Source organism: Myotis myotis, unplaced genomic scaffold (genome assembly GCF_014108235.1).
Source record: "Myotis myotis isolate mMyoMyo1 unplaced genomic scaffold, mMyoMyo1.p scaffold_m19_p_17, whole genome shotgun sequence".
Taxonomy (NCBI): Eukaryota; Metazoa; Chordata; class Mammalia; order Chiroptera; family Vespertilionidae; genus Myotis; species Myotis myotis.
The window spans coordinates 9104034-9126398 of NW_023416321.1; the positions used below are offsets into that span (position 1 = coordinate 9104034).

The 22365-nt window shown below is 56.4% G+C and overlaps 1 protein-coding gene across 1 annotated transcript; it reads left to right on the top strand.

Annotated features, from left to right (window-relative positions):
• The first annotated feature begins 5900 nt into the window (after nt 1-5900).
• Nucleotides 5901-9085, top strand: LOC118672259 (elongin BC and polycomb repressive complex 2 associated protein). Its single transcript, XM_036341832.1, has one exon. It carries the CDS (start codon nt 6363-6365, stop codon nt 7512-7514), a length of 1152 nt encoding a protein of 383 aa, XP_036197725.1. The 5' UTR covers nt 5901-6362; the 3' UTR covers nt 7515-9085.
• The last annotated feature ends 13280 nt before the right edge of the window (nt 9086-22365 follow it).

Below are 22365 nucleotides of genomic sequence, written 5' to 3' on the forward strand. Positions count from 1 at the left end.
GGACAGGCGCTGCTTGGCTCTGGAACTCGTCTCCCATGCCTCCTTTCTGTGGCCCTGCTGATCTTTAGAACCTACGTGGAAGGTTATCTTCTCTGAGAAGACTTCCCTCCTCAAGGCCACCCTGTCTGGACGACGGTCATTCCTCTGTTGCTATTTTTCAAATGAGCCGGAACACCCATCTCTCCCACCAGACTGTGTCTCCGTCATTTCCGAGTCTCCAGGGCCTGGCTACAAGGTGGATGCTCAGTGATTGTGGATACATAGATGAATGGGCTCATTCTAAGCATGTGAAGAAGGTACAGCAGGAGGGCAAGCCTGGAGCAATTGCTGGGGATGTGGAGTAGGGATGGGCAAAGGGAAGAAACAGGAGAACGGGAAAAGGTTAAGCCTCTCCCAAGAGCACTTGCATTTATCAAGGGCGTCATGGACCAGGAGGTAAACACGGGGTTCTCATTTACTCCTCACTGTATCCCCGGGAGGAACACTGACTGCTTGAATATAACCTGGCTCCCCCTAGTTTACTAGAATGTAAGCTTCTGGGTGGGTGGGATTTGTTTGTCTTGCTCACCACTGTGCCTCCAACACTAGCTAGGCACGTAGATATATAGGGCTGCCAGGTGAAATGCAGGATGCCCAGTTAAATTTGAATTACAGAGAAACAATAAATACTTTTTAGCATAAATATGTTCTGTATTTCTTGTGCTAAATTTGGCAATCCCGTGCATAGTAGATGTTTAATAAATGTTATTGAATAAACATTACTTAATTACAGGACACCCGGGGGATACGATCAGTCAATTCCAGACTGTGGGAAACCTAGATGATAGTCTGGTACAGGGGTGGGCAAACTTTTTGACTCGAGGGCCACAATGGGTTCTTAAACTGGACCGGAGGGCCGGAACAAAAGCATGGGTGGAGTGTTTGTGTGAACTAATATAAATTCAAAGTAAACATCATTACATAAAAGGGTACGGTCTTTTTTTTTTTTAGTTTTACCGGCTGGTCTGGTATCTTCAGCGAATAGGTTGCGAGGAGAAAACAAGAAGAGATAAAGGAGGAATGTACACATCAAAGGGAGTTAAGCCCGCCGGTGCAGCTCAGTTGGTTGAGCGTCCTTCCATGTACCAAGGGGTCACCATTGGATTCCTGGTCAGGGCACATGCCCAGGTTTTGGGCTGGATCCCAGTTTGTCCCCAGTGGGGGGGTACAGGAGGCAGCCGATTGATGATTCTCTCTCATCATTGATGTTTCTTTCTCTTCCTTCCTCTCTGAAATCACTAAAACTATATGTAAAAAAACCCAACAAAACAAAACCACATAGTGTTTCCCCTGATATTTCCAGTAGCCACCTGGCACCATGAGTAGCTATTGCAATATTATTGACTCTACATAATCAAACATTTTTTTAAAAATATATTTTATTGATTTTTTACAGAGAGGAAGGTAGAGGGATAGAGAGTTAGAAACATCGACGAGAGAGAAACACCGATCAGCTGCCTCCAGCACATCCCCCACTGGGGATGTGCCCGCAACCCAGGCACATGCCCCTGACCGGAACCGAACCCGGGACCCCTCAGTCCGCAGGCCGACGCTCTATCCACTGAGCCAAACCGGTTTCGGCCAAACATTTTTAATTGTATGAAGGAAGATGCTATTTCTGTTTTACAGATGAAGAAACGAAAGCAGAGGTTAGGTAACTGGCCCCCAAATCACACAGCTGGTAAAATGATGAGGCTGGCATATGCATAGACCCACCTGAGTCCAGACCTTCAGCTATTAACTCCAGGTGCACATTTCTGGGAGTAGAGCACAGTGTGGGCATGGGTAAGGGGCGATGCATCCCTGCTGGTTTGGAACCCAGATCCTGCCTTAGGAGATTCTAGACCAGCCGTGGGCAAACTACGGCCCGCGGGCCGGATCCGGCCCCTTTGAAATGAATAAAACTAAAAAAAAAAAAAAAAGACCGTACCCTTTTATGTAATGATGTTTACTTTGAATTTATATTAGTTCACACAAACACTCCATCCATGCTTTTGTTCCGGCCCTCCGGTCCAGTTTAAGAACCCATTATGGCCCTTGAGTCAAAAAGTTTGCCCACCCCTGTTCTAGAAGCAAGATAGGCAAAATGGTGGTGGGTACGGTGTGGCAGGGCAAGAAATGGCTTCCCTCTAGGATTCATTGTCATGGGGTAGACAGACTCTTGGTTATGAGCATGGACTTGGGACCTGGGTTGAGTCCCGGCTCTGACACTTGCTAGCAATGTGACCTTGGGCAAATCTCACTTAAAGTCTCTGCCTCTCACTTTCCTCATGTATAACATGGGCATTAATGGAAATGTAAAATGGCACAGGATGGCCAGCTTAGAAAACAGTTCTGCTGTTTCTTCAAAAGTCAAACACGGATTTACCATGTGACCTGGAAATTCTACTTTTCACATGAACACTTATGTCCACACAAAGACTTGTATGCAAATGTTCATAACTATTATCTACAGTAACTGAAAAGTGGGAACAACCCGAATGTGAATGGATAAACAAACTGGTATCTCCACACCATGGGACACTACTCAGCAGTAAAAGGGGCTCTAATACATACTACAGCAGGAATGAACCCCAAAACAGTATGCTTTTGCCCTGGCCAGGTGGCTCAGTGGGTTGGAGTGTTGTCCCGCACACCAAAAAGGTTGCGGGTTTGATTCCCTGTCAGCGTACATACCTAGGCTGCAGTTCCAATCCCTAGACAGGGTCTGTTTGGGAGGCAACTGATCGATGTCTCTCTCTCTCTCTCTCTGTCTCTGTCTCTCTCTTTCTCTCTCATCAATAAAAACCATATCCTCCTTGGGTGAGGATTAAAAAACCCCACATTATGCTTTTGTGAAAGAAGTTGGATGTAAAAGGCCACACATAGTGTGATTCTGCTTCTATGACATGTCCAGAAAAGGTAGCTCTAGAGAGAAAGAAAGTAGATTGGTCACTGGGGCTGAGGGTAGGAATGAGGAGTTAGTTTAAGGGGGGGAAGGGAAGGAATGAGGAAATATTCTAAAATTGGATGGGGGTGATTGTCATAGAATTACAAATTTAATAAAAATCATTGAATTGGGCATTGAAATTGGGTTATGTATGGTATGTAAAATTTAAAAAATATAGCATCACCATAGCCAGCTTGGCTCAATGGATAGAGCGTCTGCCTGCGGAGTGAAGGGTTGGGGTTCGATTCCAGCCAAGGGCAGGGACCTGGTGGCAGGCTCGATCCCTGGCCCTGGTTGGAGCGCCTTCGGGAGGCAACCAATCGATGTGTCCCTCTCACATCGATCAAAGTTTCTCTCTCTCTCTCTCTCTCTTTCTCCCCTGATGGGAAAATGTCCTCAGGTGAGGATTAACAAAAAATATATGTATATACAATATACATAGAATCTTATAAAATTGTTGTGGGGATAAAGTAACATACAATTCTTAGACCTGAGACCGGAATATAGTGAGTGCTATAGGAGTTATTATTGGGCTGGATCTCTGGGGCCAGTTCCCTGCCCTAGGCAGCTGCCTCCCTCCCAAATTCTTGAACACAGGCCTCTGGGCCACGGTCCCGGAAGGGCTGGTTTCCAGGTCCCTTAGGGGGCATAGAATACGCCTTATTTCGGAGGTGTCGGTTGGAACCCCGCATCTAGCCTTGTCCCCTTTTTCTATGGGGAAACAGGGGTTCTGAGAAGGGTGTTGTTGCCTCTCATCCCACTGGCTGAGGACGGGGTCGAGTGACCTCTACTGTAGGTAACGGGAATTGCAAGAGGGGGGCCAGTCTTCTCCCATCATGTTCCCTCCCACCCTCCTGACAGTGCGGTGAGGTGAGGCAGCTACTGTTGTCCCCTTTTCTCTGATAGGGACATGGAGACTCCAAGTGTCCAGGTGACCGGACCAGGATGGACAGCTGGCTCCCCCAGTTCAAGGGCTCTGAAAACGGAGGCGGGGTTATTCTAGGTCCTTTCAGCTGGGCAGGTGCACGGATTCCTGCTGTTTGCAAAGTGCTTCCATGCCACCTGGGCTATATCCCCGGGGGACCTGCCTCCAGGAAGGGAAAGGAGGGGAAGCAGGGGTGGAGGGAATTCCTTCTCCGGGGAAGGACTCTCAATAGCAAGGGGCGCTGATAAAGCCCCTAAATTCAGAATTGGGGGGACTGGTGGCTTTCGGAGTGGGAGAAGGAGGAGGTCATTGATCTGTGTTGTCCAGGTTCCTGCAGGTGGGGCCCAAGCCTTCTCTCCAGGCATCGCAGCTGCAAAGAGGCTGGAGTCGCGTTGGGTGGAAGCAGGTCCCCTCCTGCCCCACAAGCAGAAGAAAGCAGGCACTGCTGTCTTGGGGTAAGAGCTCTCAGCACAGCCACCCAGAAGAGCAGCGGTGAAGATCATCATCCTTCTAGAATTTTTCTCTGGGGGGGGGGGGGGCAGGGGACCTTTGGGGCATTTAGGAACCTGAAGTCTAGACCAGCAGGACCCTGGGCTCTCCTCTCATGGGAACTGGAAACCTGTTAGGGGGTGAGAGTTTTGAGCAACAGAACTGCCTCCTCCCCCATTCGTTAAACTCCAGCCCCACCTTGGGGCCATTACCTCTGGCCTCTGCAAAGGGCAGTGGGGAGGCCAGCCTTCCTAATTCCGTTCCATCCAATGAATGTTATTTGCTGACGTGTAGGAAAACATTGCTTCTGTCGTCATGGCCAGGAGGGATGGATGGAAGTCACATCACTCATACCCTTACCCCAGCCCCAGAATGAGGTATTTTTGTGGCACCCTCACCCCCTTCTACACCCTTACTCCAAGCTCTCTTTATATTTCTGGGGATGGGAGGCAGCCATATTCCAATATCCTAATTTTTATCAAGAGAAAAATACTCTGGGGAGTCATTCATCCACTTACAAGTATTTATTGAGCACCTATTACGTCTGGGCACGGCTCTAGGCAGTGAGGGTGCAGTAGTGCTTAAGACCAAGTGCTCATACGAATCGAATCTCCAATTCCACACGAATGGGAGACAGACAATAAAGAATAAGTATGTCCAGACTTTCATTTCACAGGAGGCTATACAGAAACTCAAGAAGGGTAAGAAATAGACCACGCTGTGGAGAGGTGGTCCTCCGTTATGGGGATTTTTATTGGGGATTCACTTTTTCTTTGCTTTACTGTTTTGGGGGTCTGTGCATCCCCTCCTCTAGCCTCCTCCACCAATTTTTGAAATTCAAGACTCAGAGGGCAGAGTCTTGGGATCTGAGGGGGACTGCAGAGATAGCCCCTCGGAATTTGGTCGAGAGGCCGTTTAGAAACCGCATTAGACAAATGGAACCGGGTACAGAAAGCCTTCCGTGATGTAATAATACCCCCCCCCCTCCGAATTTATGTTTTCCTGTGTTCACCTGGCACACTCAATTCCTAACTTAACTTCAACATTTTCGAACCCGCTGTGTACCAGGTGCTGTTCTAGGGGAGCGGAACAGAGAGTAGGGAACATTCTCTAAAGCTTGTAAGCCACCCTCGCCTCATCCCGTCTTTCCCTTCAACATTGTTCTTGCGATTCCTCTATTTTCGTTCCAGTAGCCCCCGCGGGCCGACAGGAACATCCCCATTCTACGGACGCGAACACCGCGGCGGCCAAGGGACAGGATGAGTTGCACTGCGACGACTCCAGGCCGGGCCGGCACCCGGCCACGTGCGGCGAGGCATTTCGCGGCCGCCGACACCCACCCGCGCACGCTCCCTCCCCGTCCCGGCCTCGCCGGGTCCACGTGTGTGTGTCTGTGTGCGGAATGGGGACGGGGGCGGTGCCGCCGGAGGGGTGGGGTCCGGGCGACGTCACGGGCGCTGCGGCCCAATCAGCGGCGGCCTCGCGGCCCCGGCGCTGGTATTGGGGCAGCGAGGGGGCAGTTCTCGAGAACGCGGTCTCCGGGAGCCAGCGGGGAAGAAAGGAGCCGAGCGGGCGGAAGGCGCCCTCTCCGCCGCCTGGGCCCGGGCACCGGGTGCCGGGCCCGGGGTCCTTCCCGCCGCCTGCGGCCGCCGGTCGCTTTGTTTCCCCCGCCTCTGCGCTCCGGGCTCCTCGAGAGGGGCTCCCGCGGGGGCTGCGCGGGGATCGCGGCGGCAGGAAGGGCGGCCGACCGCGCGGGGACTCGCGGGGACCCAGGAGTCCGGCCGCCGGGAGGCCCGCGTGAGAGATCCAGGAGGGAGCTGAGCTCGGCGGCCCAGGGGTGCGGGCCGGGGGCGGCCGTGAGCAGAGACCTCCCCGTCGAGGGGGGGCGATGTTCCCCTCGCCCGTGGGCTCTTCGGGCAGCCGGGGCATCCCGCCGCTAGGACCCGGGCCCCCGCCGCGGGCACCCCCCCGGGCGGCCCCATGGAGACTCTGTGCCCCCCGCCCCGCCTGGCAGTGCCGGCGGCCCCGCGAGGGTCGCCCTGCTCCCCGACACCCAGGAAGCCGCGCCGGGGGACCCGGGAGTTCTCCCCGCTCTGCCTGCGCGCCCTCGCCTTCTGCGCCCTCGCCAAGCCCCGGGCGTCCCCGCTGGGCCTCGGGCCTGGGGAGCCGGCGCCGCGGGCTCCGTTGCTGCTGGGCCCGCGCGCCCCCCCGCACCCCGGCAGCCGGGCCCCGGAGGGCCTGAGACCCCTGGCGGGACCGGCCGGGCGGTGCGGCGCCCCGAGCCCCCCTGCCGGCCAGGATGCCGCCGCCGCCGCCGCGAGCCGGGCCCGCCGCGAGGAGGAAGAGGGCGGAGGCAGCTTCCCGCACTCGGGCGCTCGTTCCGGCCTCCCTGCGGGCCGCTGCCCGGCGCCCCGGAGCCCGCGGGACTCGGCGACCAGCCCCGCCTCGGCCCCGCCTCGGCCGGCCCCGGGTCTGGACCCTCCGCCCGGCCCCGCCGCCGCCAGCCCGCACCCGGAGCCCGGCTCCCCGCCTTCGCCGCCGCCGCCACCTGCGGGCCTGTCCCTCGAGCCCGCGGCGCCGGGAGCCGCGCCGGAGCCGCCCCGGTCCGCCCCAGCGGCCGCCGTCCACGGAGCCCCGCCGCCGGCCGCCCCCGAGGCGCCCGCCGCCAGCCCCTCGACGGCCCGCGGAGCTGCGGCCGCGCCCGGCAACCTGCGCCAGGAGCACTTCGATCGCCTGATCCGCCGGTCGAAACTCTGGTGCTACGCGAAGGGCTTCGCCCTCGACACGCCGAGCTTGCGCCGCGGCCCCGACCGGCCTCCCGCCAAGGGGCCCGCCCGGGGAGCCGCCAAGAAGCGCCGCCGGCCCGCGCCCCCCCAGCGCCCCGCGCAGCCCCGCCGCCCGGCACCGACGCTCCCCACCGGCAGCACCTTCAGCCTCCTCGACTGCTTCCCCTGCCCCCCGGCCCTGGTCGTGGGCGAGGACGGGGACTTGGGGCCGGCGTCCTCGCTCCGCCTGCAGGGGGACTCCAAGCCGCCGCCTGCCCACCCGCTGTGGAGGTGGCAGGTGGGGGGCCCCGCTGTCCCGGAGCCCCCCGGCGTCAAATTCTGGGGGATCAACCTGGAGGACCTCTGAACGTGAGACCTCTGCTGCCAAGAGGGGAGAAGTTGGGGCCACAGCCGAGCTGCTGGCTGGCATCTCACACTTCCTCACCCCTTGATGTTTTATGGGCTGTGGTCAGAGGGACCTCAAGTGACAATGATCTTCAAGCGCCTCACTGGTGGGGCGACACCCCCACCCCCTCCTCCATCCGAGGTGATCTCAGGCTGCAAGGGAGGCTGGATGACCTGGATGCCAGTCCCCCCCGCTCTTCCATCTCGGATCTCTGGGGGCAGTGCCTTCACCCCAGAGGCAGCCAAGGAGGCTGCTCCTCGGAGACCAGGCAGAAAAAGGATGGAGAGACCTTGGTGATGGACACACCGGTTGTTGTGGGCGAGCTCAGGGATGAGGGGGCTGCGATGGGGGTGGGGAGGTGATTGGCAGCTCCCTGGGGGCATCCCCCACCCCCGCCATCCAGGCCTTTAACCCTTCACTCCCCTCAGGCCTTCCCCAGCGCTCAGAGCACCACGAAGCCTTCTTGGGGGAAGGGGCAGCTTGAGCAAGGGGACTATCACCCCCTTTCCTAGGAGCCCCCAAGTCAGGAGACCCCGGATTGTTGGGGGGTCCTCAGTCTCAGCCACCAACTTTCCCCTTTTGTTCAGTTTTGGCATTTCCTTCTTCGGTTTTCCCGTTTGCTTGCAGTTTAGGGGTCTGATGGGTAAAAGGATGCCCCTTGGTCAACCAAACCCCTCCCCCAGTTCACTCCTCAGATGAGATCTTCGGAGGGGCAGGGCCAGGGACCTCCTCCCCTCCAAAGTGCAGCCTGCGCCCGCCCGGGGAAGGGGCCAGAGGTTTTCCCAGGGAAAGTAATGGAAGGTGGAAGAAATCAATAAAGTCAGACCAAACAAGTTGCCTTTTGAGGTCCTCTCCACCGATTTATGGATGGGAGGGGGTGGAGGTAGAGGGGAGGCCTGGGTCCTGCTTTGGACACGAAACTCAGCCCCCCTGAGAGAGAGACACAGACCGCGGCTTTGGCGGAGGGGTAAATGGAGGGGCTCTGGGCCTGGACACGAGGGTCAGTGGGGTTTGAAGGGGCAAAGCTTGGGTTTGGATGGGAGCTGGGCGGCGGTGCCTTCAGCTCGCCCCTTTCCTTCTGGCATTTTGGGAGTTGTCAGGGACCTGATGGATCCGAAGGGGGCAGGGCCAGGGGATTAGCTTTGAGGTCAGAGGTTCTGTTTTCTGGGGGGGAGGGGAGAGCTAGGCCTGGACCACGCCCTCAGGCCCGGAGGATCCCTTAGAGCCGGGAGGGATGGAGCGGCTTTCCCCACCCAGGTGAGGTCAGGGGAGGTCAGCTCAGGGAAGTTCCAAGCGTGGGTGTGAGGGGAAGCTGGGGGTTGAGGATCTGCCCAACCCCATGGGGACCCAGTGACCTTTCCGCACCAGCGAGTGATGCCCCCCATTCCCGCAAAACAGGGTGAGGGAGGAACAGTTCCCACATATGATCCTGGGGAAGGACTTGTCTCCTTTTCTGTGAAAATGCTTTGTAAAAAGTTATTGTTTGCATAGAGCAGATCCTCGGTAAATACTGTGTTGGACCACAAAACTTCTGTTCGTTATTCAAACCGTGTCTTTCGGTTATTTTTTGCTGGGGGTGAGGGTGGGGGTGGGGTGGTGGGCGTGGGGTGGGCCCTGCTCTCTTTCTCCTCAACATCTGGCCTTTATGAACCCTGCTGACCTCCCCTCCCCCTCCAGCTGTGTCGTGGGAAGAGGGAGGAGGGCCGGGGAGTGCCTTCCATTCCCTTGCGCTTCGGGGGTATCCCTCTTATCTTGTTCCCCAAGACTAAGGGAGGCGGAGGCAGAAGGCAGACGTGAGGGGTAGGGGGAGAGAGTCGCTGTGAAGAAGGGGTGATGTTTGCAAGGACAAATCCAGAAAGGCCGGGTCCTGTTTTGAAAAAGCTGCTTGCTTTCAGTTGTGTGGGCCGGGTCAGCTTGGGCCCTTTGAGCAGCCTGGGAGGATGGCCTGAGCTCTGGGCGAAGGAGGAAGGGGTGGTGGGTCATGAAATAGTCTTTCGGGCGAGGACGAGTGGGAGGTGGGCCCGTAATTTGGCCTTCCTCCTCCTCAAGTGAATGCATGAAATCTCAATGGGGCAGCGGGCAGGGGGGCAGGGCTGTGAGCACTCCTTTTGACCAGACCTGGCACTCCCCTCCTTGCTGAAAGGTTTAATTGGGAGAATCTCAGGGCTGGAAGCCCCCTGAGAACGTTCCAGTCGTTTTACAGATTAGGGAGCTGTATGAGTTTCCTAGGGCGGCCTCCCAGCAGTAGAAATGTTTCCTCTCTCGGTTCTGGAGGCTCTGGAGGCCGGGAGTCTGAAACGAAGCTGTTGGCAGGGCCACGGGCTCTGTGACGGCTCCAGGGGGGTCCCTTCCCGCCTCTTCCAGCTCCCGGAGGGCCCAGGCGCGTCTTGGGTTATGGCTGCATCCCTCTGGCTCCATCCTCACAGGCCGTCCCCTCTCCTGTCTCTTACAAGGATACTTGTCACTGGGTTCAGGGCCCCTCCCGATAGTCCAGCTTGAGGTCATTTTGGCACCGAATGGAATGATGTCCGTCCGCAGAGGCCCTTGTTTAAGAAGGTCACACAGGTCGGGAGGGAAGGGAGTGAGGACACGGACATCCCTTTCTGGGTGCCACCATCCATTCAGCGGCTACAGACTGAACTCGGAGAGGAAGAAACTTGCCTGTCACTTTTGGAAGAAGAAAAGGTGTTTGGGGTTGGTGTGGGGTGCTGCCCCTCTGGGCTGGGGCCGCAGGTCTCCCTGAAGTGGAGCAGCCTGGGGGAGGGTCGAGCTGGACAACTGGCTTTTCCCCGGCTGACCCCAAAGATGCTGGGACTCCCCTCCCCCCACACTCACGGGGAAAGGAAGCTCAATCTAATCTCCCCAGGAAGGTCCAAGGAAGCTCCCTCTCCCCGCTCCCCCCTCCCTCCCCGGTTTCCTGGCTGCTCCAGGTCGGGTGTCCCTAACCCCTGTTCCCAGGTTGTCCAGGGGAAGCCCTTCACTTGCCCCTCCCCCATCCTTCATGATCTCCGAGGTTCCAGGCTCTGCCACTGGCCACGGTGTGTCCTGTGGGGTATGGAGATCCGTGTGTCCTGTGGGGTATGGAGATCGGTGTGTCCTGTGGGGTATGGAGATGGGGGGGGGGGGTCCTTGGCTTCTGTCTGGGTCTCTAAGTTCTCTTCCAGGGTTCTCTCTTTCCCTTTCGGCTCAGAGGCCTCTATCTCTCGACAGCTGCGGGGCCTTGGTCTGCCCCCTGTATCAGGGGCACCAGCACAGTCCCCAGAGTGAGTGGCTCCTTAAATTTTGTCCCCCAGGCCTTGGGGCCGACCTCACCCTAAGCCATCCCTGCTCACCATCACCTCCCTTCTCTTGGGAGGCCCAGCCACCGCCCCCACCTTCTGCCTCTCTCCTCTTAAATCTTTCCCGTTTGACTTCTACCTGCCGAAACCACTCTTCCCAGCGTCACTCCTGACAGCCCCAACCACAGATCCGATGGCTGCCTCCTGGCTGCTCTGGCCCCCGGATCTCTCCATGAGGTATGGCATTGCTGGCTACTCGCCAAGGTCCCCCGATCTCTCTCTATGGTCCCTTTCTTGTCTTCTGTGCCCCTCTTCCTCCTCTGTCCTCAGAAGCTTTAAAAAAGGGGAGCCCAATGATGGCCAGTGGGTTTACACCCCCTCCCCCCGCCCCCATGATTCCCTTTGTCTTCCTCTCCCAGATCTTCAGCTCCCATGTGCAGGGGTAAGTGACTCCCAAAAGACTGTCCCTGCCTCCTCCTCCTCCCCCAGCCAGCCCCACTCCTGAGCTAAGGTCTCATATCTCCCTGTGGATACCAGCAACTCATTTTTCCCCCGATTAAAGACCAAGCTGGTTGTCTCCATCCCCTGCCCACATCAACCTCCCTAGTCATGTCTCCGTCCTGGTCACAGTTTTGTCTTTCTTCCCATTCCCTCCCCAAGACTCAGCACCCTGAATTCTCACCCTGTTTCTCATTTGACCCACTGCTATCTATTTCTGAACATCTCCCTGCTTTTTGCCTCTCTCTCTCTCTCTCTCTCTCTCTCTCTCTCTCTCTCTCTGGCGTACTTGATTAATGGTGCGTGACAAGGTAGGGCTCCCTAAGTCCCTCCCCTTCATCGCGGTGTCAGAGTTGGAAACTGGAGGTCAGGAGGTTCTCAGTGTGTTGGGGGATCCATTTGGGGCAAGGACTCCCCAGTATCTGAGGGCCTCTCTTCCTCTTGCTGGGGCCGGTGGTCCTTGGAGGCTATTAGGGATATTCCTGTTGCTATAGCCAAATTCATTGTTGTACCAGGAAATGGCTTGACAAAGTGGTCATTGAGGGCGATGCCAGCCCCAGCATCGAAGGTGGAAGAGTGGGTGCCACTGTTAGCGTTGCGGAAGGCAGCTTGGTCCTCAGTGTCGCCCAGATGCCCCCGAGGGGCCCTCTGACACCGGTTTCACCACCTTCGTGATGTCACCACATTTCTTGCCGGTGTCTCCTGTCTCCTCTCCACACAGTGCAGCTCCCAGTGAGTCGAGTCTGGACTATTGCAGTCGCCACCTAACTAGTTTCTGTGTCTCTGGTTTTTCTTGATCTCAGATCAGATTGCCTCCTTACTCAGTGGGGATCCTGACTTTATTACAGGCCTCCTCCTTAGCCTGTCATTTGGGCCTCTGTGCTTTGGCCCTAACTCTCCTCCTATCCCTGTGATTTCACTTGATACACCATGTGATCCATCACCCTGGAATGCCCTTCCTCCCCCAGCCACCCACCCCTTCTCCACTTCATTCCCCAAAGCCCTTGAAAGGCCAACTCTTCCATGAAGTCTTCTTTGGTGTCCACAGTTAGATGTGAGCATGCCACCTCCAGACCCTCTTACTTTTTTATGAAGAACTCCAGACCTCTTCACGCTGGGGGGGGTGGGGGGTGGGGTGTGGTGGAAAAATATGGACTCAGCCAAACACTTCCCTTCCCCTCTCCATGGAGAGCCTGGCAAACGAAGTCAGTCTAGCCTGGGTAATTACCTTTCTTTTTTTTGCATTTAAAAAAATGTATCTTTATTGTTGAAAGTATTACAGATGTGCCCCCTTTCCCCCCATTGATCCCCTCCCCTCGGGAATCGTCTTTCTGACCGAAGCTTTCATGTCATTGCTTTGGAAACGCTGACACTAAAATGGCCATTTCAAAATCACTCCTGAAATTGTAAAAACTTCCCGAGAAGACACTGTCCCGTGTTCCAAGTCCTTCTACATGGTGTTTATATTTTCTTTAAGATATAAAAAAAAAAATAGGGTGTTGATGATAATTGTAATTTTTTTGCACTCCTCAAAGCCATCTTGACTTATCCTGACTTTCTATAAGTTCGGGATCCGTGTTCTGTCACAGCAGGCCCCTAACGAATACCTGTCGGATGCAGAGGGCGCATTTAAAAAGGCTTCAGGGACTGCACAGCAGCTTGGCCAGTGGACTAGCTAAATGCAGTTCCGGAGCTGTCCACTAGATGATGCTGTCTGCCAGCACTAGATGGAGGATGCGTGGGGGGGGGGAGGAGAGAGAGAGGGGAGAGAGAGAGAGAGAGAGAGAGAGAGAGAGAGAGAGAAAGAAGAAGAAGAAGAGAAGAAGAAGAAGAAGAAGAAGAAGAAGAAGAAGAAGAAGAAGAAGAAGAAGAAGAAGAAGAAGGAAGAAGAAGAAGAAGAAGAAGAAGAAGAAGAAGAAGAAGAAGAAGAAGAAGAAGAAGAAGGAGAAGAGAAGAAATGCTCCTTGCACACGAGGACTTAGGTGCTTTGCATACATTAATTTGCCTTGATAACGACAGAGAGCTCTTATGATCTCTGTTTAATAGATGAGGAAATGCAGGTTCAGAGAGGTTAGTTGATTGGCCTGGGGTCACACAGCCAGCGTAGGAGCAGAGTAACTGGTCTGTCTGCGTGAGTTTCCCTTTGACAGCATTTATCATAGCATTCGCTTACAGGGCACTTCCTTGGAGCCAGGCACTGTTCTGAGTGCCTTATGCTTAGTCACTCATCTAATCCTTAGGACAGTGGTTCTCAACCTTGGCTGCACATTAGAATCGCCTGGGAATCTTTTTTTTTATTTTTTTATTTTTTTAAAAATATATTTTATTGATTTTTTACAGAGAGGAAGGGAGAGAGAGAGAGAGTTAGAAACATCGATGAGAGAGAAACATCGATCAGCCGCCTCCTGCACATCTCCTGCTGGGGATGTGCCCGCAACCCAGGTACATGCCCTTGACCGGAATCGAACCTGGGACCTTTCAGTCCGCAGGCTGACGCTCTATCCACTGAGCCAAACCGGTTTCGGCTGGGAATCTTTTTAAAATCCTGATTTCTGGGCCTCATCCTCCAGAAATTCTGTTTCTTTGTTATGGGGTGAGGCCACAATATTAGTAACAAAGAAACAGAATTTCCGGAGGATGAGGCCCAGAAATCAGGATTAAAAAAAAAAGATTCCCAGGTGATTCTAATGTGCAGCCAAGCTTGAGAACCACTGCCTTAGAGCAACTTTGTGAGAAAGGCATTTTGTAGCTGAGGAAACCGAGGCACAGAGGGTAAGCTGACACAGCTGCGGAATAGTGCCGTTGGAGTCTGTGCTCTTAATGACCACACAGCGGCCACGTGCACCAACCCAGCCGTAGCCAGTTACCCACCGGAGGCAGCCCCCAATACGTGGACGTCACAGAGCCCTGTGCCAGAGGCACAGACACAGAGCCTGCCCCGAGAGACCTTTAGTCGCATGGGAAAAGCAGGACACGCAGTCGTCTCCTGAGGGTATGGACTCTCCACAGAGGTGCTGGGTGACCCCAGCGGAGTGGTTTACCCTCTCTGGGCTTCGGTATTACCACCTAGAATCAGGGGACTCTGTAGCAGGAAGTGACTCTCAGACACAGACATTTGTTATCCTTGATGATTTATTGCAAAAATTACAGCATTAAAAAAATAGAGGTGACTTTTTTTAAAGAGCACAAAAAGTCCAGCTTGATTAATGTTGACACTGGCACATACCTGTGTGATCACCACCCAGGTCTAGGTAAGCCTCGCTGTCAGCTTTATGCATAAAGCTGCGTGTTACATTTTAATTTTTTTGCTAATCCTCACCTGAGGATATTTTTTCCATTGATTTTTAAAGAGAGTTGAAGGGAGGAGGAGGGACAGAGAGAAACATCTATGTGAGAGAGACACGTTGACTGGTTGCCTCCTGCAATTGAGGTACGTGCCCTTGACCTGAATCGAACCCATGACCTACCTCAGTATGCAGGCCGGCGCTCTAACCACTGAGCCACTGGCGAGGGCCATGTGACACCGTTTTAAAGGGACGGGGAGGGGCAGTGAAGAGAGGGGAGCGCGTTAACATTCACTCAAGCATTAACTGTCCTGGACAATGGGCTAAGGGCTGGAGGTAAGAAATGACCAAAAACCGCTATTTCTCTCCCCGGAGCTCACAGCTGAGTAGGGGAGAGAGACAAAGGAGTAAACAGTGACCGGACAGCAGGACCGTCCAGGTGGAGGTGGAGATCAGTGAGGCTGAGGGAACAGTGGAGCAGGTGGGAGGAGCACGGGGAGGGGGAGGGAGGGCTTCCCGGAGGAGGGGATATCTGAGTTGAGTCTCGAAGGGTAAGGGTACGCAGGAGTTCATGAAGGGACGAAGGCCCAGGCGGTGCTGAGGACAGAGAGGGCAGAGCAAGGCAGGGAAGCCTGAGTGAGCGGGACTCAAACGGTCATATTGCCTGAAGCACGGGGGGCAGGCCACGAGGAATGAGGCAGAGAAAGGCCAGATTACAAAAGGCCTTGAAGATCAGCGTGAGGAGTTCATTCTGAGCCCCTGAGGCATGACCCAGCCGGACCATGGTGGCCATAAACTTTACTTATTATTTGTTCAATAAATATTCATTGAGCCCCTACTCTGTGCTGGGCCTTGCGGCAGGCACTGAGAGAGAATGGTGAGCAGAACAGGTAGGGTGCTGGCCCTCTGGAGCTTGCAGTGTGTGGGGGGGATGGGAATGGAGAATCCTGCAGCTGAAGCCGCGCTGGGAGGCAGAGGAGTGCCAGGCCTGGGGGCGGTGCCAGAGCACCTGACCTGGGCAGGGAGAGCAGACGAGGCTTCTCTGGGGAAGTGATGCTTGAGAGGAGTTTGGAATAATGACTAGGAATTGGGATAAGGAGAGGGGAGGGAAGGCTGTCCGAGGCGGAGAGGACAGTGCGGCTAAGGGTCCTGGCGCTGGAGGAAGGTGCACCAAAGAGCTGAGTGTGGCCGGAGCCTGGGCAGGGGCAGGGGGAGGGCCGATCTTGCAGGGCCTTGCAGGCAAGGCAAGGATGTGGGCTTGTTCTGACAGCACTGGGAAGCCAGCCGCGGGTTTTGAGCAGGGGCTGTGACAATCAGATTCATTTGGAGAGGGTCAACGTGGCATCAGTGTGGACAATGGGGACAAAGGCGGACGAGGGGAGTTGGTGAGGGGGCTACTGTCGTAGTCCAGGCAAGAGAGGATGGTGGCCTGCGCGGGGAGGGCGGGTGCAGGGGTGGGGATGCAGTCGTGGAGTGAAGTGGACGCAGGTACAATTGGCCAGCTGCCTGAGGGTTAGATGGGGGGGGGGAGGGGGAGGGAGGTGACAGGAGTCAGCCTTGGGACTCTGGCTTTAGACACCGGGTGATGATGAGACAGGACACGCTGTGCTGGGGTCGGGACGTGGGGAGCATCCTGCGTTCAGACTTGGACATGGAGAGTCCAAGGTGCCTCTGAGGCATCCAAGTGGATGTCTGGGTCCGATGCTCAGAGGAGAGGGAGGGGCAGAGGGACACTCGTGGGAGCCGCCTGGGTGTCCGCGGGGATGGGGGTGGGAGGCTAGGTGCCGGGAGGTCAGGGAAAGATGAAAAGGTGAGGAGGGAACAGGGCTCAGGATGGGGCCTGAATGCCTGCATTTCGCTGGAGGATGGGGTGGAGTGTGGGGGGTGGGTGGAGGCTGGGAGAAAGGACAGGGAGTCCGTCCGCTGGGAGGAGAAGGAGGCCTTTAGGAGGGACCACTGCCCGCCTGGGTGAGGGGTTGAGGGTGGGGGTCAGGGAGAGGAGGAGTCTGGCTTGAATCCCAGCTCTTGGCCCTGGCGCTGCTGCTTGAGGGCGATCTAGGCTGGAGGCAGCAATGTTTGGCGTCGTCAGCATCATATGACCGGGCAAGAATGACCAAGGGATGCGTGTCAGAGTGAGAAGAGGTCCAAGAATAGAACCCTGAGCGACAGGAACCAAGCTGAGAGGTCTGTCCGGAGGCAGGAGGGCCGCTGGGGCCTCTGGTGACCCCTGCTGGTCCTCCACCCAAGTCTGTGCCCCCCAAACTCGCTTCCCAGCTTCCCTCGTGGCCAGGTGTGGCCATGGGGTTTCATTCCCAGCAGGGGAGGCCCAGGAGAAGGGCTGTAAGGCCGTAGGCACACCCACCCTCCCCGCTTCCTGCGCTGTCACCAGCCGCAGCCTAAGATCACCCACAATGCCTGGGGGCCAGTGCAGCCACACCAGGAGGGAACCTGGGTCTTGGAATGTCTGTGCCAGCAGAGTTCCCACTGACCTGGATTGTTCACTGGGGACATGAGAACAGGATCTTACATTCTTCCTTTTCTAAAAAATATATTTTTATTGATTTCAGAGAGGAAGGGAGAGGGAGAGATAGAAACATCAATGATGAGAGAGAAACATTGATTGGCTGCCTCCCACTGGGGATCAAGCCTGCAACCCCCCGGCATGTACCTTTGACCAGAATCGAACCTGGAACCCTTCAGTCCACAGGCCGACACTATTCGCTGAGCCAAACCAGCTAGGGCAAGACCTTATATTCTTTAAGCCAAGTTCTTAGTTGGATCTCTTTGTTTCAGAAGTTTAGCTTATCTAACACAGCTTAGCCACATAACCCAACTAATACAATAAAAATTGTTAGCCTAACCAGTACAGTATAAAATTAAAATACAATATCATAACAAATTAGCCCAACTAATGTAAGTTACCCTAACCAATAGGAGAACCAAGGGAGGAGACTGCATCAGGAAAGATGAAGTGGCCCTAGCTGGTTGCTCAGTGGTTAGAGCACAGGCCTGGGGACCGGAGGGTTTGTACCTGGATTGCAGGCTCTATCCCAGCCTGGCCTGGCGCGCACGTGGGAGGCAGCCAATCGATGTGTCTCTCTCACATAGATATCTCTCTCTCTCTCTCCGCCCTTCCCTTTCATCCTCTCTAAAAATCAACGGAAAAATATCCTCGGGTGAGCATTAATAAAAGAAGAAAGAAAAGGAAGATAAAGTGGGGGACAGTGTTGAATGTCGCACAAAGATCAGCTAAAATAAGGGGCGAAGAGGCCCACTGGCCTTGGCACCAGGAGGTCACTGGAGACTCGAACGGCCCCCTCTCAGGGGCGTGGGGGTGAGGCAGGAGGTGGAGAAGCAGGTGCAGCCAATGCAGGCCTCTCTTTTGAGGAACTGGGGTGTGAAGGAAAGAAATGGGGACGCATCTAGAGGGGACTCAGGATCAAGCGTGACTGCAGTGGAGTTTGGGGGGAGGGGCTAAGGGAGACCCTGTGGGAAGGATGAGGGAGGGCGGGAGGCCTGTATGGAGGGGCAGGGGCTGGGCCCAGGTGGACAGGGAGGAACATGTGTGCCTCACTCTGCCTCACACCCAGGCAGAGACTCCGCAGAGGAGCGGAGACAGGTGTGCTGGCAGCTGTGGGAGGGGTGGGAGCACTTCCTGGAGAGCTCCCTCGCTCTGAGAAGTGGGAGACCAGCTGAGGGCGCGGTGGGGGAGCGGAGAGAGGTGGGTAGAGGACGGAGGAGCTCGGAGAAACAGAGGCCAGGAGAAGGAATCTGCTAACCATACAGAGGCCCTTGGAAGCCGGGAATGGGTGGGGGCCTTTTCCAGCTGAGCTTAGCCGCTGGGATCTAGGAGCCAAGCGGGCAGGTAGGTGGGCCCAGGACCTTGCAGGCAGCGGAAGTCAAGGACTGTGAGAGTGAGGGCATGAAGTGTGGGTCCTGGGGTTGGCCAGGGGAGGAAGTTGAAGGCATGGCGGGGGGCAGGGGGAGGGCAAGAACTCAGTAGAGAATTGAGAAGGGTGAGGGAGGGTGTGGGGTGTTGGGGAAGGCACAGAGCGGTTGCGATGGACGGATGGACAGACAGACGGAGGGAGGCACGTCCTGTAAAGATGAAGGTTGGTCAATGGAGGATGCCCACCTTTCCTGTTTTGCTGGGACCCCAAGGCTCCCCAGGATGACAGCAGGACTTGGGTTGGAGAGACATTCTGGGAGTCAAGAGCCAGAGTCTTTGAAACATGAGGGGTGTGGGCAGGGCAGCTGGTGACATGAGCCTTCCCTGAGTGGCTCCTTGCAGGACAGGATGGGCTGTTGGGCGGGGAGGGGACAGTCCCCTCTGCCCACCATATGGACATGAACAGGCAGAATAAACAACGGTCTTACATTTATGGCCTTGAGCTTGACCGTGACAAAGGCTTTCGTATTCCCTACCTGTGCAATCAGGTGTTTGTTTGCGCAGAGGAACAGCTGAGAGGAATGAAGTAAAATGCTCAAGGCCTCACAGGTGGGGTTGCTTTCCCCACCTCCAGTCATCGCCATAGACCAAGGTCACCTGAATCTTAAGTTTGTTGCCAGGAAAACAGAAGGGAAGTGTTCCCTCCCCTAGGTCCCTTCCAGGAGGTACCTACTTCCCCCTGACTCCAGGAAGTAAGTCACCTGCAGCTTCCGTAGATGGAGCGGGGAGGGGAGGCTGGGTCTGTTCCTGGGTTTGGAGAGGGCGCAGGCCCCATGGCCAGGGCAGTGTGGCCAGGGCCCTGCTCTGGAGGATGGAGATCTTGGAGCTGGAGCTGGAGTGGGGGGGCCCAGTGGGGAGCTGTCTGTGGCTCATGAAGACCTGTCTGTCTGTCTACAAGTGTCCACGGGTCCTATGAGTAATGGAGCCCTGTGTGTGCATGTGTGGGGGGCAGTCCCTAGCGTGTTCCTGAGGGGGGGGGGGTGTCTCTGAGTGTGCACGAGTGTGTTCAGGGTAGCAGCGGTACTTCCTGGGTCAGGCTATCCCACGTGCATTGAACGTGCCCCCCTTGGCTGTGCGCGGCTCTGTGTCTGTCTGGGACTGTGTAAGGATGTGTCCCCTCCTCACTGTGCCAGGAATTAGGTCAGCATGCAGGAGGCGGCAGAGTTGGGGATCGATTGCCAGCAGTAATAGGCTGAACGGGGAGAGGGGCAGGGTGGAGGAAGGGGAGGGAGCAGGGAAAGGTACCCTTGGCCCTGGAGATTCCTCCTGCTTCATCCCCTCCATTCTTCCTGACACCTGCTCTGGGAGGAGCAAGCTCAAAAAAGAGTGGGCGGGCATGGGCCGGTGGGCCGGCGGAGGCAAGCAGAGCGGTGGAGATGTTGGGGTGGCGGTCCTGGCCTGGTGAAGTGGGGCTGGGGGCCAGAGGTTGCACGGAACAGCCCTCTGGGGCTTTGGTCAAGAGAAATGTCTCTTTTTCCCTCGTTAAAAAGTCTGGTGTCCCTCCTGCCTGATACTGCCAGATCTGCTGTAGCCAGTTCCCATAGCAACACCCCTCCCTCCGTCCACCCCCCCCCACCCCGGTCACCTTAACTGGGCAGTAAAGACAAGCTGCAGGCAGACCCTAAGCAGCCTCTCGCCTCGGCCCTGGGCGGGGCCTGGGACTGAGGGCTCGATTTAGTTAAGAAAAGGATGGAGAGCATCTATCTCCAGACACTGATGGGTCTTTCCCTGGGGAGGGGACCCAGCATTGCTTTGTCCTGTACCCTGAGAAATGTCACAATAGGGTCAGGGCACTGCCCAGGGACCTGGCTGCAGGGGAAGGGCCTCCTGTCCCAGGCCAGGGAGTGAGGACCCCTACTCCTCTGGGGCCCAAGTCTCCCGACCAAGGAGATGCTTCTTTGTCTGTCCCGCCCCCTCGTGCTGGATACCCCTCCATCTGGGGTCCCTAACCACTCACCCCACCACTCCCCAAGTCTCCCTTAGGCAATGGGAGCAGGAGTCTGAATGCCCGGGCCTGGGTAGGGCAGTGGACCCTCCCTCTGCCAGGCCTGCCTCCAGCTTCCACTTCCTCCTCCATCTGAGCTGTTGCAGCAGCAGCAGCTTCTCTCTCAACACCTCCCAACCCAGGGCCCAGCCAAGTCCCGCTCAGCCCACGCACAGTCCCAGCGCTGGCAGCATCTTGGCTCCTACCCCCCCTACACACACACACCAACCTTCAGCCTCCTCGGCCCCTCCCTTTCTGTCTTCCAAATCCTGGGGAGTCCGTGGACAGCTCCTGCTGGGTCTGGGGCCCACCTGCGGGCCTTCTCTAGGGCAGGGCTTTGTACTGGGCGCCACATCACCCAGCCCCGTGAGCTCCTGTTTCCCTGGGCCAAAGTGGCCATCACCTGAGTCCTTTGTGGGTTCCAAGTCAGCCAGACCCCGTGGCCACTGTGGGCTCTATTTCCATCTAACTCCTGTGGGCTCCATACTAGTTGGTTCAAGCCCCCCTGGCCTCCGTGTCATTTCAGGCCCTGTGAGCTCCAGGCGGTCTGGAGCCCTGTGGACGCTGGTGTGGAGCCCTGACACTCTGGGCTGGGAGTTCCCGGTCGGCTCGGGCCCAGGGAGGTACCATATGGTTCTAATTCCCTGACCTGCTGGGTAGCATCAACAGACGCCATCTTCATCGGCACCCTGTGGGCCCCTCGGGCCTCCGGTGACTTCTTTTCTGTCTGAGCCACGGTGAGCTCCGTGTTGCTCTAATTCCTTCTAGATCACGTGGCTTGGTTGGGGCTGGTGGACATCAGCACTGGCATTACCTGGGACTTGCTAGGAATGCAGGATCCCAGGCCTCAGACCTGAATCAGAGCTGCCTGCGTTGTGGCGAGATCTTCGTAATTCACGTGCACACTAAAGTGTGAACAGCACCCTTGTCCACCTGGACCAAGGTGGAACCACACTGAGCCAATGCCGCCCAGGCCCATGTGGGCACCTGTGAGGAGCCTCCAGCACCCCATGGGCGTGAGGCATTGCCCCGGTGCCTCCCCAGGCCTCTGCCTCCTCCTCGCTCATCTTTCTCTTCTTCCGCCCGCCCCGAGGCCTTGCTTCTAACCAACTTCCTTCTCCAAATCCAAATGCCCAGTCTCCCTCCACCCAGAACCCAAGCACAAAAGGCTTTTGTCATCCCTCATTCTGAGCTCTCTGCTTTGGGGATCCTCTTGGCCCGCCTCCCCCCAGCCTGCTGCCGACCTCAGGCCACCCCAGCTGGGAGGCTGCTGCGGTAGTTTTCCATCCCTGCTGTTCTCTGCCTGATACACACGTTGCACTGATAGAGCCGAAGTCTATATCTATATATACTTCTCACCCTCCTCCCCACCCCCGGACGGCGTGTGTCTCCTTTGCCAGGCTATGGTCGTGCAGTCTGTCGCTCGTTAAGGCACTGTCTCCGATTTGCATGTTTAATATTTTATCCAGGAAGCGCTCCTGGCTGGGGCTCTGGGAGGTGGTGTGAAGCCGACAGAATGTCAGGCCCCGGAATGGTTGCTCACGGGAGATGGCGGGTGGTGGCGGTGGGGACTGGAGAATAGTGACGCCAGCTCCTGGCTGCCTGTCTGGCTTCGGCATGGGGGTGGGAGTGGGGGGACGTGTCAGCGATCAGCACCCCCAGCCTGCACCGAGAGCCGCCCTTCCTTGGGACACAGCCATTAGGAGGGTGAACTCTAATTTGAACTTGGGTTTTAGGTTCAGTGGCTCCTCCAGGTCTTGGTCATTTCAGTGCCTGGGGATTTTCCAGTGGGAAGTCACCCCAGATCCAGGCAAACCAC